Source organism: Cricetulus griseus, chromosome 8, assembly GCF_003668045.3.
Source record: "Cricetulus griseus strain 17A/GY chromosome 8, alternate assembly CriGri-PICRH-1.0, whole genome shotgun sequence".
NCBI lineage: Eukaryota > Metazoa > Chordata > Mammalia > Rodentia > Cricetidae > Cricetulus > Cricetulus griseus.
In genome coordinates this window covers 72,143,045-72,165,486 of record NC_048601.1, presented here as the reverse complement: position 1 = coordinate 72,165,486, position 22,442 = coordinate 72,143,045, and the positions used below count along the sequence as shown (strand labels likewise).

At 37.2% G+C, this 22,442-nt stretch overlaps 1 protein-coding gene across 1 annotated transcript in view; it reads right to left on the bottom strand.

Annotated features, from left to right (window-relative positions):
• Positions 1 to 717: 717 nt before the first annotated feature.
• Lrrtm4 (leucine rich repeat transmembrane neuronal 4) overlaps positions 718 to 22,442 on the bottom strand; it is a 792,102-nt gene continuing 770,377 nt past the window's right edge. The window contains exon 3 of the mRNA XM_035449047.1: positions 718 to 939. Coding sequence (XP_035304938.1) covers positions 718 to 939 — 222 coding nt within the window. The remainder of the gene's footprint in view (positions 940 to 22,442) is intronic.

The window sequence follows — 22,442 nt, the reverse complement described above, 5'->3', positions numbered from 1 at the left end:
GATGGAGGAATAAACCAGACCTCCTGATACCATCTGTAGTGTATACTGAAGGAATGTACACTTTGATGTATTTAACTCATTCCAGTAGATTTTTGGATGTTGTGGTCAATTTTCTTTACTTTAGATCAGTGCAAAACCAAATCTTCTTTTGATACCATGTACGTACTCATATTTAGAAGTAGAAAGTCATTCCACCAGGAAATGAAGAAAAAGAACAAAAGAATAAAACCATATTTTAAAGGGAAAACAAAATAAAAACCTTGGAAACAAGGTCTGTGAATGTTATGCACACCTTACAAGGAAAGCTGTATGGTTTCCCCAAAATTCCCACCCTCCCCCCTGTGGTTCTCCAACCCAGGAACCATGCAGTGTAGAAAAATCAAATATACAAACAAACCTATAGATAGCTAGAGTGAAATCTATTTTTATAAGAACTTAACACTCTTGATTATTTACATCCGGGAGTACTTGTGTTTGTTATTTGTTTTAAATCAAAGAAAGTTTATGTTCTCCCGTGTTGGTGGCAGGTTCACCAGCTGCCCAACCTCATAATCAGTTTGGGTTTATTTTTGTTTATTTTTTTCTCTCATTATGCTCTAAACTTCTTTATAGGAGCAATAAACTCTTGAGGCAGGAGAATGCTGGACACCTCATTTTCTTTGCGATGAAGGCCTCCATTCACCACGTGAGCTCTGCATTAAGGAGTTGGCTTTACTGTTAGTTAGTTATTCTCTCCAGATAAATGGCAGGTGCAGCCGACCTGGCTATGGTGGCGATGAAGCTGTGGTCTCTCCCAAGCTCCAAACTGGGGCTATCGTCCTGGTCTATGGACACAGCCTCATATGCCTTGTTGATGTGGAGAGGCTGGTGGGCTTGGCAGTACCCAATCACAGGTTGATCATAGCTATAATACGGCAAGGGCTTCACGTGGTGGGGTATCTGTATGTGAGAAGCAGAGAAAGTGATTGGTTAGTGATAAACTTCAAAAAGAGAAGTCATCCCTCCCCTGGCTCTATTTTTGTTTCTCATGCTGATTCAACGCTTCCACTGCTTGAAATCTGCAATTTTACCAAATAATGGTTGCTATTCTGGTTACCATAATTCCTATGTACTTTTCAGGTAAATTATATAAAACATTTTCAATGCTTTATTTTCAATTCTTCTCTCATTTGGCATATTAACAGAAAGAAGTTAATAACCTAAATATCTATGAAGATGGATGACATAAATCATACCTATGGAGGGGAGCTGTGCTTACTTACCACTATACTATCTAAAGCACTCCACAGCTTACACCTAAATGCACATGCTACAAAAACAAAGGGGATCTGTTACAATGTGGCAGGATAGGGCAAGTCCAAAATAATAATAAGGTACAAAAGAGTGTATGAACCCTCTTGATTATTTGATTATTTGATCTGTGTTCTTGTGGTGTACTTTGGCCTTTTTTCTTTTTGCCAGTACTGTTTGGTTTTGTCCTAGGTCTCTGGGCTATCTGGCCTCTAGTTCATGATCCTTCAGGCAGTATCAAGTATTTTTGTGGCATGGGTCCCAAATTGGACCAGTAATTGGTTGATCATTCCCACAGCTTCTGCACCACCTTTTTGGTGCAAATAAAGCCTGTCTGAGAGTCAGAGATTGGAGCTTACCCCTAGCTAATCCTAGAGGTCTGAATGTCTGTACAGACAGACAGGAAGTGAGGTAGCTGGGCAGAACCAGGATGTTGCTCTCTTGGCTGCTGAGATGCTCAGGAGGTAAGGTGTGTCATGGCTTCCTCCTTTTCTCTGATCTCTCAGCATTCCCATCTATACATGACTCCAGATTTTTATTATCTATACCAATTAAGAACTCCTTTTACACCGGGCAGTGGTGGCACATGCCTTTAATCCCAGCACTCGGGAGGCAGAGGCAGGCAGATCTATGTGAGTTCGAGACCAGCCTGGTCTACAAGAGCTAGTTCCAGGACAGCCTCCAAAGCCACAGAGAAGCCCTGTCTAGAAACCACCCCCCCAAAAAAAAGAACTCCTTTTACATTTTGGCACCCGGCCATTTTGTGCTATCAATGGTGTTCTTTGCCTTACAGAAGCTTTCCAGTTTCATGAGGTCCCATTTATTAACTCTTGATCTTAGTGCCTACGCTTAAATTTTTCTGTTTAGGAAGTGTCTCCTGTGCTAATGAGTTCAAGGCTATTTCCTACTTTCCATTCTATCAGATTCAATATATCTGTTTTTATGTTGAGGTCTTTGATCCACTTAGACTTGAGTTTTGTCCTGGATGATAAATATGTATCAATTTGCACTTTTGCATGCTCATTTCCAATTTGACTAGTACCATTTTATAAAGATACTTTTTTCTATTGTATATTTCTGCCTTTTTTTTTTTTTTACCAAAAATAAGGTGTCCATAGGTCTGTGAATTTACATCTGGGTTTTAGATTCAACTCCTTTGATCAACCTGTCTTTTTTAATGTCAATACCATGTGATTTTTATAATTATAACTCTGTAGTAGAGCTTGAGATCAGGAATGGTGATACCTATGGGTTATTTTATTTTATAGAATTGTTTTATTCATACTGTTTCTTGTTGTTGTTTTTACTTGTTTAGTTTTGTTTTTCTGTTGTTTGTTTGTTTGGTTGGTTAGATTTGGTTTTTTCCATAGGAAGTTGAGTGTTATTCTCTCAAGGTCTGCAAAGAATTGTGTTGGAATTTTGACAGGGATTGAGTTGAATCTCTAGATTGCTTTTGGTAAGGTGGCCATTTTTACTGTGTTAATCTACCGATCTATGAGCATGAGAGATGCTTTATCAGAAAATATCAATCTTCTGATATCTCCTTCAGTTTCTTTCTTAAAAGTCTTGATAACATTTTTATTATAGAATATATAGAGAGGCAACAGCAATAGGCATCTAGATGAGGAGAGAGGGAGGGAGAGAGAGAGAGAGAGAGAGAGAGAGAGAGAGAGAGAGAGAGAGAGAGAGAGAGAGAGAGAGAGAGAGAGAGAGAGAGAGAGATGAAGTAGAGTAAAAAGGTCAACAAAGTGGATCTGGTCAGGTTTAGGGAAGCAGAAGTGAAAGAGGGAATAGTGGAGATATCAAGAGATCCCATAGTAAGAGAACAGGATAAGAAATGAGAGTAAGGAAGAGAGTGAGGGAGAATAAGAGGACAGCCAGAGAAGGGGAGCGGGAGGGGAAAGGGAGAGGGAGAGGGAAAGAAAGCAAGAATAGTAAGTATCAGGGGAAGTTTGCCATTATAAAGTGAACATATTTGTATCTGGGAGGAAGGAAGCCTATGGAAGAGAAGAAGGCTAGGATCTTAGAAGATGATAGTATGGAATTTGAAATGTATTACAATTTGTTGTGATACTGAGAGATCCTAGAGGCCAGCATGGGCTTTGATATGCAGCCACAGGTATATGTCAAATGAGCCATTATGTCCCTTATGCCACAGGTAAGGGACTCCCTTTGGCAGATGGGAACTAGTTTCTCTAGTTCTTGAGTAGTGCTGGCTTTTGTGTAGCCATCAGGAATTATCCTAAACTACAGCTTGAGCCTAAACTCAATTTTTTTGTGAATCACAATGCCTCCCCTTTCATGTACTCTTTGAATCTGACATTGAAACCTTGGGTTGATGACAAGTAACAGTTGATGATAAGTGACAGTGTAGTCTCTTTTGTGGCTTCTTCTTAGATGAAACTAGTATGTCATTGTCAGGATTCAGGGGTGCTGGAATGATGGTCAAAGGCTGGAGATCATGGAAGCATATCATGCAATGGCAGGAAACATTTGTTAGTGGCATCTAAATCTGGTTTACTGATCCAGCCTGAGGAGGTAGGGAGTAATCACACTGGCTCCGCTGGTTGGTCAATCACACATTGACTTTTTAGCATATCTAGGTCTTGCTGGTTCTGCAGTACCACCTGAGGATGGTAAAAACCAGGCCAATTTGGAGCAGTTTGCAGGGCTGTATTTGACTACCAGATGGTGTTTTTCAGTTGAGTAGAAATCTTTTGGGTCAGATATAGACTAGGGACAGGAGGTATAATTAAGGACCATAGGAGAAAACCTTTATCTTGGTGTATGCTTGAAACTTCCAGGTTGTGGTACTGGAGTTTAGCAACAAATGCATATGAGAAGCATAGTCAGTCAGTCAAAGGGAACAGGGAAGTTTATTGAAAACTGCTAAGCTGTCTCTTGGGAAAGCAGTGAAATGGGCGATGGGGAAAAATTCTCAAGGATTATAAGGAGAATGGATATCTTGGAAGAGGGAAACCTATAAAGTGGAAGGGATCTTTGAAATATATTAGAAGTACTTGTGAGGGCTGAGGGAGCCTGGAGTCTAGTATGGACTTTGACATGATGATAGGTGTCAGAGGTATATGTCAGTTGGAAATCAAATCAATATGTTCCTTCTGACAGAGCTAAGGGAAAAGGCTCCTTTTGGAAGACGAGGACAACTTTTAAGTTGTCCTATAGTTCATTCAGGTTGAGCTGAACCTTGATTCAATTTTGGACCAGCTAATGGGATATATATATATATATATATATATATATATATATATATGGAGATGGGTGGAGGACCCTTTGGACATGGCACATTGTCTCTGTGATAACAGATTATTCATCACTTTAAGAAAAGATCATGAAAATGTCAGTCACAAAAACAGAAGTGGGGACTGTTGGGAACAGTAATATGGGGATAGAGAGAATGGGGAAAACAGGTGATGACCTTCATGCACATACATATACATAGGTACACAAAATAAACAAAATATAATTTTGTAAAATTTATGAAGAAATGAAGTATGATATAAGTATAAAAATGTTACAATTAAACCCATTCATTTTTATGCTAAACAAAACATTAATTATAAAATAAAAGACACAAATTAGGTCTCCATGTAGTTAACTGTTTTTTTTTTTTCCTTACTATACAGTTGCTATGTTGCAATTTTCACTGAGATAAAACCTTCCATCTTGGAGGGAAGCTCTTAAGACACAGGTTGTTCTGAAGGGAAGTCAAACATTCCATTCTTCAGGGAAGCTCATTAAGCACAGGAATTAAACAGTTCAAAGTAGCTTCAGGGTGTCCCTTAACCTGAACAGATTCTCAAGAACCTCTACCTCCACAATCACACAGAATCTGTAAGGACTTCTGGGGGACATTCCACCACCAAAGTCAAGCTACCTAGAAGACACTTTAAAAAGGCCAGCTGCCTCTAAGAGAGCTACACTCTAATCTAGTATGTCATATATTCAGATATCTCTCTATAAGCCAGAAAACTGTCTAGGCATGAACTGTTTGCTGTCATTTCTGTTTGGGGAAATGCTGTGGGAATTTCGAAGTGTGTCAAATGGTAGAGGAATGATTGGTGTCTTGGGTCAACACAGCTGTGACAAAGCAGAAAGATGGAAACAGATACTTTGTTCAGGGAATTAAGCAGGGAGAAATATTTTGGAAAAGATTTTCCTAACATTGCCATAATCCTTTCTTCTTTTTGTTTATGTGCAGGATAACTTGAAAATACTATTAAAAATCAAGTAACTTCCAAGTACAGAAAATTTTACAGGGCACAGAATATTTATTCTGGACTTCTATCTCTTTTGTTTAGCATTTTCTAAATTCAATTTAATTTAAATTAATTTTGTGTTCCACAACATAGCTGTGGAAGTCAACTTGAAGTAGTTGCATTTTGCCTTTTACCATCGAGGCCCCTGCAGATCAAACCCAGGCCTTCAGGGTAGACAGCAAGTGCCTCTTGCCGATGAGCCATCTTGCCAACACTTGGTCTACATTTTAATTTGAAGGAGTAAATCATTTTTTTCTTTCCAAATTAGTCAGATAAGTGTAAAACATCAGAATCTACATGAAGCATTGACTGTCATTGTAAGGGAAGGCACTGGAATCCAAAGGTATGCATTAGTTTCTTTTGTGAGAGGAAGTTAGACTTACGAGCCCTCTTTATAATAGGTTCACCTAAAGATGAAAACCAACAGCTCATATGTCAACATTGTTGGATTTTCCATGTTTATTTAAAGCTCTTATGTTTAAAATGTTATATAAGAGAACAATTTTATAAATAAAACATCATTATATTCATTTTGACTCAAATTTCAAAAGAGCCTATTAAACACAGACTTGTGGATGTATATGTCATATCATCTCTGAACTCAGGAAATTTGTTTTGCTTTTACATTTGGACTGTTTTTTTTTTCTTGTAATAAGCAGGGCCCCATGGCATTTTCTCTATTGTATCTGAAACACATTCTTACAAGACAGAAACCATTGTAAAAATTTTTCCTTCCAAACTGACCAATGGCAGAGTAAATATACAATCAAAACCGAATGAATTGGCCAGCTTTGAAAGGATAACTGCAACATTTGCTCATTTACTCTTCTAGTCTATTCTGTGGGGCACCATATAATCAATTGAAATTGTGGTTTTGGAGCAGCTAAGAGAGGAGATCTGTGCTTTATAGTAATAATGTACAGTACATTAACCACCTGGGTCCCTGCGTGGATTGTTGTTTCCAGTAGTCAAAACAAAGTGTCCTTAAGTTCCCCTCATGAAGGTTTGGTATTTTTGTAAATGTGTTCTTAGTACTTTGCAAAAGGGTCCCCATGCTCCATCCATTCTCTCCTGGGTTCCACTTTGTAGCTCATCAGAACAAAACTATTTAAAGATGTCCTCATTAGCATGCCTGGCTACTCATTGGCTGCACTGAAAGCTGTACTGTATTTAAAGACAATTGCGTGGTGCACAGAATAACAAGAATCTGGGAAATATATCATGTTCCTCTGTGGTTTTGACTTGTCTAGGGTGTATGTACATTTGAACATAAATCATATGTAAACGTATGTAGGGGTGCATTTTTTAATAACAACATTGGAAGTAGGTTATATAGGGAAAAACATTTCTATGATTAATTATAAGTCACTTTGATTGTCCTGATTGCTGGCTATTCCTCTGAAAATGGAGCAGTCCTAGCATCTCATTGGCCTCAGGTGACACTGAAAGTCATTTCTGATCTTTAAGAAATAAGAAATCAACTGAGAACACCTATTTCTGCTCTTTTCAGCTCAGCACTGCCCTTATACTTTTTTTGAAGCATATTCTGACCTTTCAGTCTTCCACTTTCCATTCAGAGAGATGCAGGGCTCACAGGGGTGTATGCACAATTCTTAACCAAGTCTCTCGGTTATCTTGCACATCAAGAAGCTTTCAATCATTACTGAATCTTCTGATTTTCAAAAAAATCCCATCATTTACTCTTTACCTAGAATATGTTTTATTTTTCTTTCAACACAGCAGAAAAGTGTAAAAACAAATAAACAACAATAAGAAAAAACTCCAATGAAACAGCTCTCTGAATTTGGAATGCTTGTTGTATTATTATTTCAAAGACAGAAGTTTGGGAATGGTATATTTCATAATTTTGGAGGAAAGATTGAATTACAGGGAATGTACAGAGCTTCAAAACCTGCATATTAACTCTGCTTCCATAATTTTACATCTACAACAATTATATTTAAAAAGAGAAATGAATGTCTATGCAGTAAGTGTGAGAGTAATGTGAAATGGATCCTTGATAAATATGATCAAAGAATTTAGAAATATCAACATGGAAATCCAATACTGTTTCCTTCTTTTTACAAAGGTTTAAACATTAGTTATAAGTAATTGAAGTGTCTGATTGTTCTTATATTACTGTGGTCTATCATAAGTCTTATTTATTAACTTTTCATGGCCATTGTTCAGATTTCAGTATGAGTTCTTTCCACTGAAGTCATAAAAAGTTGATTTTCAATTTCCTGAATGACATTTGGATTCTAATTTCCAGAATTAAAGGGTTGTATCAGGCTATTCAGAACATTTAAAAAGTATCATCATATAAATCCAGAGGAAGAATTCGATACAAATGAATTGCTTAATGAAGATGGACACTTAATTTATTGGAAGTGAAACTGATTTAAAATGAAGGCAATTGCTAAGTGAATGTATAACCCTGACTTTAATCCTTTTACTATGTTAGTATGTGATGAGAATCAAACATATATATGTAAACAAGTTTGGGGAATTAGTTTTATATTTTAAGAATATTAATCAAAAACCTAATAGAACCTTAACCTGGATAACAGAGATACTTAGTTGGCCTTCATCATATAAGACAGTGATAAGATAATCCCACAAAACTCATGGCTAAGTGATAAACAATATGGTATACTGTCTCAAACAATGTAGGTCCTGAAGACTAATATCTGCAGTTGTCCTCTAAACTTCATGTTTGTGCTATGTGCAGGCATTTCTACACATGAGAGTGTAGACACCACACACACACACACACACACACACACACACACACACACACACACATTTATTTATTTATTTATTTATTTATTTATTTATTTATTTATTTATTTTCCTATACAGGGTTTCTCTGTGTAACAGTCCTGGCTAACCTGGAACTCATTGTGTAGAACAGCCTGGCTTTGAATTCACTGAGATCCACCTGATTCTTCTGGGACTAAAGGCGTGTATCACCACTGCTCAGCACTCACACATTATAAAGACATACCAAGTAGTAAAAAAGAATCTCAAGAATTCCTGAATCCACAAGAAATTCAAAGCACTAACACAATGTCAAGATTTATTAATAGGTGAAATTGGAAACGTGAAATAAGAAGTCTTGGAAGTTTACCATTTCAAACAGTACCTAGTAGAATTTTTATGATTTCATTTTGTTTTTAAAGTTAAATTAGTAACAAATGTGACATAGTCATTCATTCAGTTTGTCAGATCATCAATACATTTCATGGCATTTGTTTCAAAAAGTCCCCAAATAAAACAAACAAAGGAGGTAATGGTGAAAAAGACAACTGCCCTGCTTCCATTTATTTGCTAGGTTAAAAGATATATAAGAATGCCATCATGTAAGATCCACTAGGTACTGTTTTTCCATCTCCTCTTGTATATAAAGTGCTGGCTGCAATAAACCGATGGCATTTGCTTCTACCGAATGACCCGAGTTGTGTCTTTAATCCACAGATTCTTGCCTGGTCTGGTTTTCGGTTGCTGGCGCTGGCGCCAGTGACAGTTTTCATTTTCAAGTCAGTTGTATGATGTCAGAACAGAATGTCAACTTGTGGTTTTAGTGTTCTCCTACCAGTATATCCTGCTGCAAGTTATCCAGGAACTGAAGCTAATGAGGAGGCACTAGACTTTAAAGCTAGGGTTGACTCCATTAACTGGGGAGTGTATTACATTAGCAATGCTCTCAGCATGCACAAAGGTTTTAGAGTAATAGGCTAAATTATCTAACCAGCATTAATTTTTAGAGGCTTCTTTTCCAAAGATCTGGTCCCTAGTTTGGGAAGAGTAATTGTCTCTCCAGTGGTGTATTGTAATCAAATATACTTTTTCTGTATAATTAACTTTGATAACAAAGCATTAGAGTAACAAATAGGGATGATGATATTTAAAAACAGAAATATTTCATCTTTTATGGAAAGAAAGGTAGGATTTCTATGAAATGTGATTATATATAGATGATGTTTGTCCTCAAACAGGAGACTGACTGATCATTATGTGAGCCCTAGATCCTTCTTACAAAAATTTCAAACAACCAAGAAGTGATCAGCAGAAGTGATATTTCTCAGCAAATGCAACAGATCCAAACTAAGGTATTTTTTCATTGAGCTATAACAATAGCTTAGTCATATAGCGCCTGCTTCAGAGACATGAGGACAACGGTCTAATTCCAGAAGATGGGCATGCTGGCCCACAATTGTAATACCAGAATTGGGAAGGCAGAGAAAAGGGGATCCCTGGGTAAAGTCTAGCCCAAATTCAAGGCTCATGAAGACCATTTCCAAAACAACAAGGTGCACAGCTCCTGAGAAGGGCACTTGAGGATAGCCTTTGGCCTTCACATGTATACACACATACACAGCTGCATATGAACTAGCATAAACATGTACACACACACACACACACACACACACACACACACACACACACAGAGAGAGAGAGAGAGAGAGAGAGAGAGAGAGAGAGAGAGAGAGAGAGAGAGAGGGAGATTATTGACTCTAAAGTATACCGAAATAAAAGAGGAAGTTAGCATTGGTGCTATTTCTCAGTTAAGTTCTTCTTGTGTTTCTTCTGTGAATGGCAGCATGCTCTGATGTCCATACGAAACTGGATGGCATTCTATTTGTATGTGTGTTAAATAGTTTATACTACCCTATACTTGTTTGATGCAAAGATATGCCTTTTGACTATCTAGGAGGCAGCATTTGCTCTTTGAACATAAATGGCTATGTCTCCAGTGCCTCCTTTCTACCATGTAGTGAGTATTCAGAAAAGGGAGAAATTGTTTCAGAAATGTAAAAATTGAAATAGAATTATCACATAAGGGAAGTGCTTGAATTTCTCCCAGGCATATGCCTTTGTAAAACACAGAATTTTGTACCCCAGGTAGAACTACAGAACCAACTAACAAATGCAGGAGGAAAACCCCAGAAGGTTTTAGAGATATTGACAGAATGAAATTACTGCTCTGATTCTAGAGCCATTTAAAGGAACTTTAGGAGCCTGGCTGTTTCTAATAAAGAGAAATGTTGAGATACAGGTTTAATTATGGAAATAGAATACACCCATTTAGAAAATGCAATTATAAGTCTTATTCTGATTGACTATATTTTAGAACAGCAACATTGAATGGTGCATAAATATTGGTTTTTATTATTTAGATGAAATGTGTATGGGTCTAAGGTAAGGGCTGGACCTCTGCCATGAAATATATACTATTAAGGTACAATTATATAAAAGTGAATTTGCTATCATAATTCACTTACTTATGGGTTCATTTATTCATTCACATGACAGATACTTATCATAGGGTTGCCAAAAGCTAGCACAAGGCAGTAATCCTTCAGTCTTTCAACTTACACAGAATCTATTGCTAACTACTGGCCTCCTTTTTGACAGTGTTAAAGTAGACATGGGCAAAATGTCAAGGAATGTTTTTAATATAACTTTATTTGGTGCCATAGTTAGCTTTAGCTGTCAAGTTGGCAGAGCCTATAGTTGACTGAGAAAAAAGCCTCAATGGAGGGATAGTCATCAGATCAGAATGGCCTGTGCACATGTGTGTGGGGGACTGTTTTGGTTACTAATTGATGTAGGAATGCCCAACCCACTGTGAATGGCATCACAAACTGGAGTAGGGGTCCTACGTGCTATAAGAAAGCTAATTCACCATGAGTCCAAGTGAGGAAAGAGAGTCAGTAAGCAATATTCCGCCATTGTTTTTAGTTCCTGTTCCTGCTCTAGCTCCTCTCCTGACTTGCTTCTGTGACAGACTGTAACCCGTGAGTGTAAGATAAATAAACCCTTTCTTTTCCTTAGTCACTTTTGGTTAGTGTTTTATTAGAGAGACAGGGAGCTAGAATACTAATAGAGATGAAATTCTGAGTTTCATTTAAGGCTCATGGGTTACAATATAATACAATCATTAACAAAAGCAAAAATCGTTTAGCTTGTTTAAGTAGTTTTCTATAATCTAGACATACAACTGTGATCTGGGTCTACAAAGAAAAATAAAATGAAGGTGGATTATTTGAGGAGATAATTAACAGCAGAATGAGTGAGATGAACCTTGTCTTGCCTGCCTGACATTGAGGTTGAATACCCTGAGTCAAGGGAGCAGAGAGGTAAAGAGTTCCCAGCATGTGGATTTCCAAGTGAAGAACCAGGTCTTGCCCAGAATAAAGCTCTCAGTGGCTCTCAGACAAAAAGCTGGACTCACACAGCCTTGGTACTTGGAATTCAGAGAGGAAGCTTCAGGTGAGAGCTCTGAAGTCACCCCTGAGGTCATACTGGATCAAACATGCAATAGGAGGATCACAGCAGCCTGACCTTTGAGTGAAGAGTTATGGGATGCTCTCAAAGCAGAGTGTGAGCTCCTGAGCTGTGGCAGCTTCTAACACAGGGGAGAGAACTGTGCTGACTATGTGAAAGAAGTCACCATGTCACGGGTCATCAAATCATAAACAGGTGACCCACCTCTGCTTCCTTGTATGCCAAAGTTAAATATATATCTTTTTCCTATTTCTAAAACCTCACTCAGCCTTCTCCTATACCAAGGTATTGGTGTTTATATTCCCCTTTTTAAAGAGCATGCTGTCTTTTTCTTCTATGTTTTCATTTTTTTTTTCTTCCCAGTGCCAATGGTCTTAGGCTAATCTTTTGATCCCCCGTTCAGGTGTAATGTTTCTGGAGCGGTCTTCTCTAAAATATCACTTTATCTAAAATACCATTCAGATTTACATACATAAGCTATCCCCACTTTCAAAGCCCTGCTTATTTTCTCCATAGCTTTTATCAAAATGTTAAATAGTCTTAGTTAAGTCTTGGTAAGTAAGACTTGTTATGATTTACTAGTTTCTATCTCTCCAGTGTGACTACATTTACTTGGTCCTATTCATGTTCTAATTGATGGTGCTGCCATCCTTCAAGAAAGATATCATCAGTTTGGGTATGTGCATAATTGGTCTGAAGTTAAGACTAATCCAGTTAGGTAAATTTAACAACTCTCATTATACACGTTATCTAAATAGCTACTTGGAGGTGAATTTACCTTATTTTGGTGGTGAATTGCCCATAAATGTTCAGTCAGCTGGAGAACTCCTTGAGCTAAATGTTTGCACCATCTCCTCCTTTTATTTTTAAAGGTGATTTAATTTACTGGGATAGCTATAATAGCCCACTCTGCTTGCACTATCAGAAAGAAAGGATATTTCTGTATACTTAAGAGCCAATAAAGACTCCCACTTTTGAAAAATACCCAAACTTCCAAATTATTTCTAACAAGTGATAAATTTAAAAGAAAGGCAAAAGAAGGAACCACCCAAAGTATTTCCAAATAAGCAACAAAGACATGTAAAAACATATTGAGGACTGTTAAAGGACAGTTCTAAGCACTGGGGATATTAAAAGTCAATACAATGGATGGTACTAGCCATCTCTTGTGGTTAATCATAGGAAGAAATGATCATTGTGTGTGTGTGTGTGTGTGTGTGTGTGTAGGAAATAGTTTAAGGAGTCCTTCTCCTCCTTCTCCCATCCCCTATACCACCCAGAACTGCAGCTATCACGGGAAAGATCCCAGAATTCTTTGCTGATTTCACACCACTGTATTCCACCACACTCACATCCTCAGGTTCTTACAGAATACAAAGCACCAGCACTTCTCTGGCCCTCCTTTTCATGAATGAAGCTATATTAAATAGGAAGACATCCTTATATTTTCCAGAGGAGCTGAATTGATCTTTTTTTTCATGGGCAACACCCCAAATATGGTCTCTTTTAAGCATCTCTATATAACATACAGCATTTCTAAAATACTTTGGTTCTTTCTCTGACACATTTCTACTCTCCCTACTAACAACACCTCACTAAATTCTGAAACTCTAGCATCACTACTAAGCAGCTGCCTCAGTTTCTTGTCTACTTCTCTGATTAAAGTCCTCTGGAAACAGCATCTTAAGAGAGCAAAGGTTTATTCTGCTTCACAGTTCATTACGACAGGAAAGTCAAAGAGAGAACCTTGAGGCAGTTGGTAGTATCACAGTCAAGTGAAAGCAAAGACCAGTCAATGCCTGCTGCTGCTCTGTTCCTTATTCTTTGCTTATAGAATCCAGAATCTTAGCAAGGAAATTGTGCAACCCAGAGTGGGTGAGCTGTCTAACTCAATTAATATGGGCAAGATAATGTCCACAGGCATGCCCAGAGTCAACTCTCCCAGGTTATTACACTGCATGTGATTTTAGCAATTAATATCAACTATCACATTACACTATACTCCTAGTGCTTCAGATATTGTGTCTATCAGTGTGAGGAGTTTATGTCATCCCCCATCATGCTCTAATTCTGCATGCTTTTGCATGCTTACTTGTGGAGCCTGATCCCCACCAGGGTTCTTATCTTAGGTTCCTACTTTCTCACTGCTCTCAACAAATTAGTAGCTCTTGTTACAAGTTAGATTTTCACACAAATATGCCACTCCTATAGTAAGAAGCCTCACTGGGTAACACTCAGACTGTTCATCACTTTTAAACTCAGTTAAGCAAATCATATTCCACTGATTTGGGGTTCATTGATTTATTATGAAAACATATATATATATATATATATATATATATATATATATATATATATATATATTGGTGGGGGAAATAAAACAAGTATTTTAAAAAATATTTTAATATGTTTACTAAGCAATAATACATAACTTCATAATTATAAGAGAAGACTTGAATGCATGGAACAGAGCCTAGTATAGATGTGGGTTGAGAAAGAGCTCACTATATTCTTTCAGAGATTTAATTTCATGTGACTTCCAATGGAAACCCTATGAATCATTTGCCAAAATGTTAGACAATTTGTGCTAAATTTCCTACAAATATGTGCTTAAAATATATTTATCTATTATCTATCATCCATTTCTATGTTGTTTCTCTATATAAGTCTTTCTGTCTGTATATAACAGCTACTTCTCTACCATGTATTCATCCATCACTACTATCTATTTGTCTGTCTATCTATCTGTCTATCTATCTATCTATCTATCTATCTATCTATCTATCTATCTATCATATTTTATTTGTGGGGTTTTCTCCTGTTTGAAATCATATTTGATCTTAAGAAAAGATTAAAATGCCTTTCTTCAATAACTATAAACTCCCCTTTAAAGTAGTGCTTTGAAAAATAGGAAACAATAATGCAAGAAGGTCCTCAGATATGTTCTGAAAGAAAGATTTTATACAATTTAGATGACTACAAAAAAACTTCTCATGATGTAGTGCATAAATCTATGTAGATGAAATGAAGAGAGGACTTAGGAAATTAGAAGATTGCATGTGAAATATTCAGGCTATTACCAGTAATTCATTATGAGCATAATCATTTTACATAGATATATTAATACTGTAAAAGACTGGTGAAAGCAAACATTATTGCTTGGTGGTTCTAAGCAATTAACCCCCTTCCTTTTGTCTCTCAACCACTGTAATCCTGTACACAACTATAATTACCTACCTTCTCTTTACAGTGGAGAATTGAGGAAAGGTAAACTCTGTGATAAACTTGATTGGTTTCTCTGTAGTAGTCTTGCAAAATAAGCACAAAGGACTCACTTTATAATAGGGAAATTGCAGAGGGTGTAAATGAACTCCTTTCTGAAATCATATTACATCACTGATATGTAGAGACTTCTTTATCTAAACATTCCTTATATTCTATCTCTTTTTTGTTTTGTTTTTTTGAGACAGGGTTTCTCTGTGGCTTTGGAAGCTATCCTGGAACTAGCTCTTATAGACCAGGCTGGTCTCAAACTCACAGGGATCAGCCTGCCTCTGCCTCCGAGTGCTGGGATTAAAGGCGTGCGCCACCACCGCCCCCCCTTTTTTTTCTGTAACTTTATCCAGTTTCAGTCCTCAAGGCTGATGTCTATTTGAGAATCTGAAACTTTCAATACTTCTGATTCCAACTCTGATTTTTGAAAGACCATCAAGACTCACCTTGAGTCTGGGTGTTCTGGATGCATTTTGGCTTTTCCAATCATTCTTCCATTTCTCTATCTCCTCTGATTTTGGCAATTTGGGCAAAAATTTGGCCTGTCTACTAGACCTAAATATTATGGCTGTTTTGTTCAGTTTTTTGTCAGTATGTTGCTCAATTCACCAGGAATAGAAAACTTGCATAAAATATTGATGAAGCCTATTCCTAAGATTTAATGAAATGTTTGGCACAAAAAGTCACTGAAACATGAGTTTTTAAAGTGCCTATAGTTTGACATGACAACATAAGCCAACTTCATAAAGAATTCATGATGTATAGTCAAATAATTCTTGAAAATTATGTGTAAGAAATGTTTTTAGAAACAGGATTAGTTCATGAGAATGTTATAGAGAAACAGGAAGTCCTTTTGAAGAATAAGTGATATAGTTTATGTAAGGTTTTGATTTAAAAATATAAAATGCTGACAGTTGGAACTGTTATTCTCTATTTTCTAAAGAAGTAGGACAGCTGGGGGACAGAAGTGTGGTTGCTTTACGTTCAGAACCCCTAAGGATGATCACTGCTTCAATTCCTCACAACAAATATGCATTTCAAAACTTAATATCAAATGCTGAGTCTGGCTGACACCATGATAAATGGATCTACAAGGGATGGAAAGGCAGATGTTACAGGATGAATATTGACCTTTCATTAGGAGAATTCAGTATCTCTAACACACAAAAGACATACAGAAATTTGATAGTTTCTTCTAAGTTTTAAATACTATTTATGAGGGTATACAAGTTATTCTCTATTCCAGGGAAGTATTCCCTGCTTTATGGCTAGTTGAGAGTAGTGTCCATCATTTATTATAGGGCAAGTAGATGGAAACACTTATGACTGTAAGTTTATACTTTTTTTTGACAGACATGAAAGTTGGTTTTATTTCCTGGCTGTTGTAAACAGCAGCAGTAGACATGGATTAACAGGTATCTCTGTCTTTTTTATAAGATTATCTTAGTTTCTTTTTTTCTTTCTCTCCGTTTTTATTTAAATTAAAAACAAGATTATTTTACATGTCAATCCCAGTTCCTTCTGCCTCTCCTCCTCCATTGCCTCCCCATACCCTACCTATCCCATACCCTTTCTGCTCCCCCAGGAGGGTGAGGCCTTCCAGAGGGAGTCTTCAGAGTCTGTCATATCCTTTGGGATAGGGCCTAGGCCCACCCCCTTGTTTCTAAGCTCAGGGAGTGGAATTGGCTCCCAAAGTCGATTCGTATGCTAAGGATAAGTACTGATCTACTATGAAAGGCCCCATAGATTCCCTAGGTCTCCTCACTGACACCCACATTCATGGGGTTTAGATCAGTCCCATACTGGTTTCCCCTGCTTTCAGTCTTGGAACCAAGAGTTCCCCCCTTGTTCAGGTCAGCTGTTTATGCGGGTTTCACCAGCCTGGGGAGTGCCAACTTGTACAGCCCCTTTGGAAATCAGTATTGAGATTCCTCAGGAAAATTGTTATCAGTCTACCACAAGATCCAGCAATTCCATTCTTAGTCATATACCCAAAAGAAGCACATTCATACAACATGACATCTGTTCAACTATGCTCATAGCATCATTATTTGTAATAGCCAGAACCTGGAAACAACCTAGATGCCCACAACTGAATAATGGATAGAGAAAATTGGGGTACATTTACACAATGCAGGATTACTCATGGGGAAAAAAAACAAAACAAAAAATACCATGGAATCTTGCAATTCTCAGGCAAATGGATGGAACTAGAAGAAACCAGTCTAAGTGAGGTAACCCAGTCACAAAAAGACAAACAGGGTATGGACTCACTCATATATGGATTTTAGACATAGACTAAAGGATTACCAGCCCACAATCCACACTGCCCATGAAGCTAGGAAACAAGGAGGACTCTAAGAGAGACATACATGGTCCCCTGGAGAAGAGGAAAGGGATAATCGATCCTGAGCAAATTGGGAGCATGAGGGGAGGGAAGAGAGAGCTAGGAATATGAGAAGGGGAGAAGAGGAGGGGTGAGGAGGACATGAGGGAGCAGGAAGTTTGAGTTGGTGGAAGAATAGAGGAGAGCAAGATAAGAGATACCATAATGTATTATAGGTATTATAGGAAGCCATTATAGGTTTAAAGAGAAATCAAGTGCTAGGGAAATGTCTGTAGATCTACAAAGATGACACCAACTAACAATCTATGCAACAGAGACTACTGCAAATGCCCTACCCTGGTAATGAGATTGATGACTGACTTATATGTCATCCTATAACCTTCACCCAGCAGCTGGTGGAAGAGGAAGCAGACACCCACAGCTAAACACTGAAATGAAATCCAATTTCAGAGGTGGGGGGATGATGAGCAAAGGGGTAAGTTGATATTGTAAGTAAAATATACTTTCTGTATTGTCCTCTCATAGATAGCCATGTATGGTTTTTCTTTTCAAACTCTTTTCTTTTTCTTTTGTTTTCCGTAGTACCAGTGATTGAAACAAAACTTTACACATGCTAGACAAGTGTAGACATGTGTTGCATTACCCAGCTATGTCTCCTTCCATCACACACACACACACACACACACACACACACACACACACACACACAATTGTGATGAAGGAGTTCAATAACTTGCCCCAGGTAACTTTGAATTCTCTCTTTTTTGCATATATATATATATATATATATATATATATATATATATATTATACAATACATTCTGGTCACTTTTTAGCCCTGGTTAGATTTAAACTTGAATCCTTCTGCTTTGACCTCCTTGGTTGCTGTGGTTACACAATTTCAACATACCTGGCTTTATCCTTACTTTAAGCAAATACATAGTCTGTAATAACTGTGACAGTTTCTCTGCAAATATCTCTCTAACATGATAAGAACAAAGACCTCCTTGTCATTTAAAAGTCTTTGCTCAAAAAATTATTTCTCCTGCCTACAATATTTCAGAGTTTAGCTTCAAGGAGTGTAATTATCCCTCTTCTTCATTTATTGTAGAATATAGACAGATGTGGGGTAAACTACTGAATTTCTTCCAAATGTGAAACATGGAAATCTTCTTTATGTGTTCATCACTCCAATCAGACTAGGGCAAGATTAATTTGAATAATGATAGGCACTGAAGTGGCAAATGATTTCTGTTGGTTTATTTCAAGGTTTATTTTTTATATGTATTAGTGTTTGCCTTCTATGTCTGTGCATCAAATGCATATAATGGCCATGAAGGGCAAAATATGGTACCAGATTCCCGGGAATGGGGGCTATGAATGGTTGCTAGCTGGTTGCCATGAGGGTGTTGTGAACTGAACTCAGGTAGTTTGGAAGAACAGCTAGTACTCTAAAGTGCTATAACATCTCATCAGCTCTGACTTTTGTTTCTTTAATAGACTCATGATAATTACCATGTTCTTAAAGTACCTCAGGGTTAATAAATTATACATTTTAATATTGAACCATGAATGAGGGGATGGGGATCACTAATATGACCATAGGGTTTGGAGGATCATTATTGTAATTGGTTTAGTAATTTATCAATGCTACTACTTAAGGATCTCTTCCTTATTTATACAACATAAATTGTGAAAAGCACAAAGAAAGAAAGCAGTATCTAGTGATTAGATAATGTTCTTAATACTGAACAGATTTCACACTAAAAATATACTCTGAGAAGTGAAATGAGTTGCTTCAGAAGAGAAAGTACTTTTTTGCTTCCCTGAACACTCTGGTCATCTATCTATCTGTCTGTCTGTCTATCTATCTATCTATCTATCTATCTATCTATCTATCTATCTATCTACTTTTGTCCTTCTGAGAACACAAGTGAGAGCAGGTAATTGTGAGAACATAACTTAAACTCTGAAATTCAACCACTCTTATAGAGGAAACATTTGTTTTCCAGCACCCACATCTGACTGCTCACAACTGCCTATAATTCTAGATCAAAGGTAGATTACTATTAGCCCCTACCAGTGTATATACTCATAGTAACAATTACTACATATACACAGGATTAAATTATATTTATAAAAACACAGAACAAAACATTACTAAAACTCAAATCACACATAAAACTGCACACATATCCAAACCTATGGGATACTTTGAAAGCAGTGCTAAGAGGAAAGTTCCTAGAGCTACATGCCCACATGAAGAAACAGGAGAATAATCACACTAGAGAATTAACAGCACAACTGAAAGATTTAGAAATCAAAGAAACCAACACATCCAGGAGGAGCAGATGCCAGGAAAAAATCAAATTGAGGGCTGAAATCAATAAAATGGAAACTAGGAGAACAATACAAAGAATCAATATAACAAAGAGTTGGTTCTTCAAGAAAATCAACAAGATAGACTAACCTTTATCCAAACTTACCAAACTACAAAGAGTGATCATGCAAATTAATAAAATCAGGATTGAAAAGTGGGACATAACAACAGACACAGAGGAAATCCAGAGAATCATCAGATCATGTCAAAATCCTATATTCCTCAAAATCGAAAATTTAAAGGAAATGGACAATTTTCTGAACAGATTTCACTTACCAAAATTAAATCAAGAACAGATAAGCAACATAAATAGACCTATAACCCCCAATGAAATCTAAGCAATCTTCAGAAGTCACACAGACGCATAACTAAGAAAGAGAACTGCAGACTAATATCCCTCAAAACATTGATGCAAAAATTCTCAATAAAATACTGGCAAATCGAATCCAAGAACACATCAGAGAAATCATCAATCACGATCAAGTAGGTTTCATCTCAAAAATGCAAGGATGGTTCAACATACGAAAATCCATCAATGTAATCCACCATGTAAACAGACTGAGGAAAAAAACCACATTATCATCTCACTAGATGCCAAAAAAGCCTTTGACAAAATCCAACACCCCTTCATGATAAAGGTCTTGGAGAAATCAGGGATAACAGGAACATACCTCAACATAATAAAAGCTATATATAGCAAGCCAACAGCCAACATCAAATTAAATGGAGAGAAACTCAATGCAATACCTCTAAAATCAGGAAAAAGACAAGGCTGTCCACTCTCTCCATACCTTTTCAATATTGTCCTTGAAGTTCTAGCTAGAGCAATAAGACAACAAAAGGAGATCAAGGGAATACAAATCGGAAAGGAAGAAGTCAAACTCTCACTATTTATAGATAATATGATAGTTTACATAAGTGACGAGAAAAATTCTACCATGGAGCTCCTACAGCTGATAAACACCTTCAGCAAAGTTGCAGGCTACAAGATTAACTAAAAAAAATCTGTAGCCTTACTATATACGGATGATGACACACTGGTGGAGAAAGAAATCAAATAAACATCACCCTTTACAATTGCCACAAATAACATAAAATACCTTGGGGTAACACTAACCAAAAATTGAAAGAACTGTACTGTAAGAATTTTAAGTCTCTAAAGAAAGAAATTTAAAAAGATACCAAAAAATGGAAAGATCTCCCATGCTCATGGATAGGCAGGATCAACATAGTAAAAATGCTAATCTTGCCAAAAGCAATCTACAGATTCAACACAATCCCCATCAAAATCCCAACACAATTCTTCACTGACCTTGAAAGAACAATTCTCAACTTTATATGGAGAAACAAAAGACCCAGGATAGCCAAAACAACCCTGTACAACAGAGGAATTTCTGGAGGCATCACCATCTTTGACTTCAAGCTCTATTACAGAGCTATAGTCCTGAAAACAGCTTGGTATTGGCACAAAAATAGACAGGTAGACCAATGGAATAGAGTTGAAATCCCTGATATTAACCCACACACCTATGATCATCTGATTTTTGGCAAACAATCCAAATATATACACTGGAACAAAGAGAACATCTTCAACAAATGGTGCTGGCATAACTGGATGCAACCATGTAGAAGACTAGAGATAGACCCAAGCCTTTTGCCCTGCACAAAACTTAAGTCAAAATGGATCAAAGACCTCAACATAAACCCAGCCGCACTGAACCTATTAAAAAAATAAAGTGGGAAACACCCTTGAATTAATTGAATTAATTGGTACAGGAGACTGATTCCTGAACTTAATACCAGTAGCACAGACACTAAGACCAACAATTAATAAATGGGACCTCCTGAAACTGAGATGCTTATGTAAGGCAAAGGGCACAGTCAGCAAGACAAAACGGCAGCCCACAGACTGGGAAAAGCAACCCCACATCTGACAGAGGGTTGGTCTCCAAAATATACAAAGAACTCAAGAAGCTAGTTTCCAAAACACCAAACAATCCAATTAAAAAGTGGGATACAGAACTAAATACACAACTCTCAATAGAGGACTCTAAAATGGCTGAAAGACACATAAGAAAGGGTCTAAAATCCTTAGCCAGGGAAATGCAAATCAAAACAACTCTAAGATTCCATCTTACTCCTGTCAGAAGGGCTAAAACACCAATGACAGTTTGTGCTGGAAAGGATGTAGAGGAAGAGGAACAATTCTCCACTGCTGTTGGGAGTGCCACCTTGTACAGCCACTTTGGAAATCAGCGGGGTGACTCCTCAAGAAAATGGGAATCAATCTACCACAAGTTCCAACAATTCCACTCCTAGGCATATACCTAAAAGAAGCACATTCATGCAACAAAGACATCTGTTCAACGATGTTCATAGCAGCACTATTTGTAACAGCAAGAAAGTGGAAGCAGCCTAGATGCCCCCCAACCGAAGAATGGATAGAGAAAATGAGTACAAATGTACTCAATGGAGTACTACTCAGCAGAAAAAAAAAATGGAATCTTGAAATTTGGAAGAAAATGGATGGAACTCGAAGAAACCATTCTGAGCAAGGTAACCCAATCAGAAAAAGACAAACATG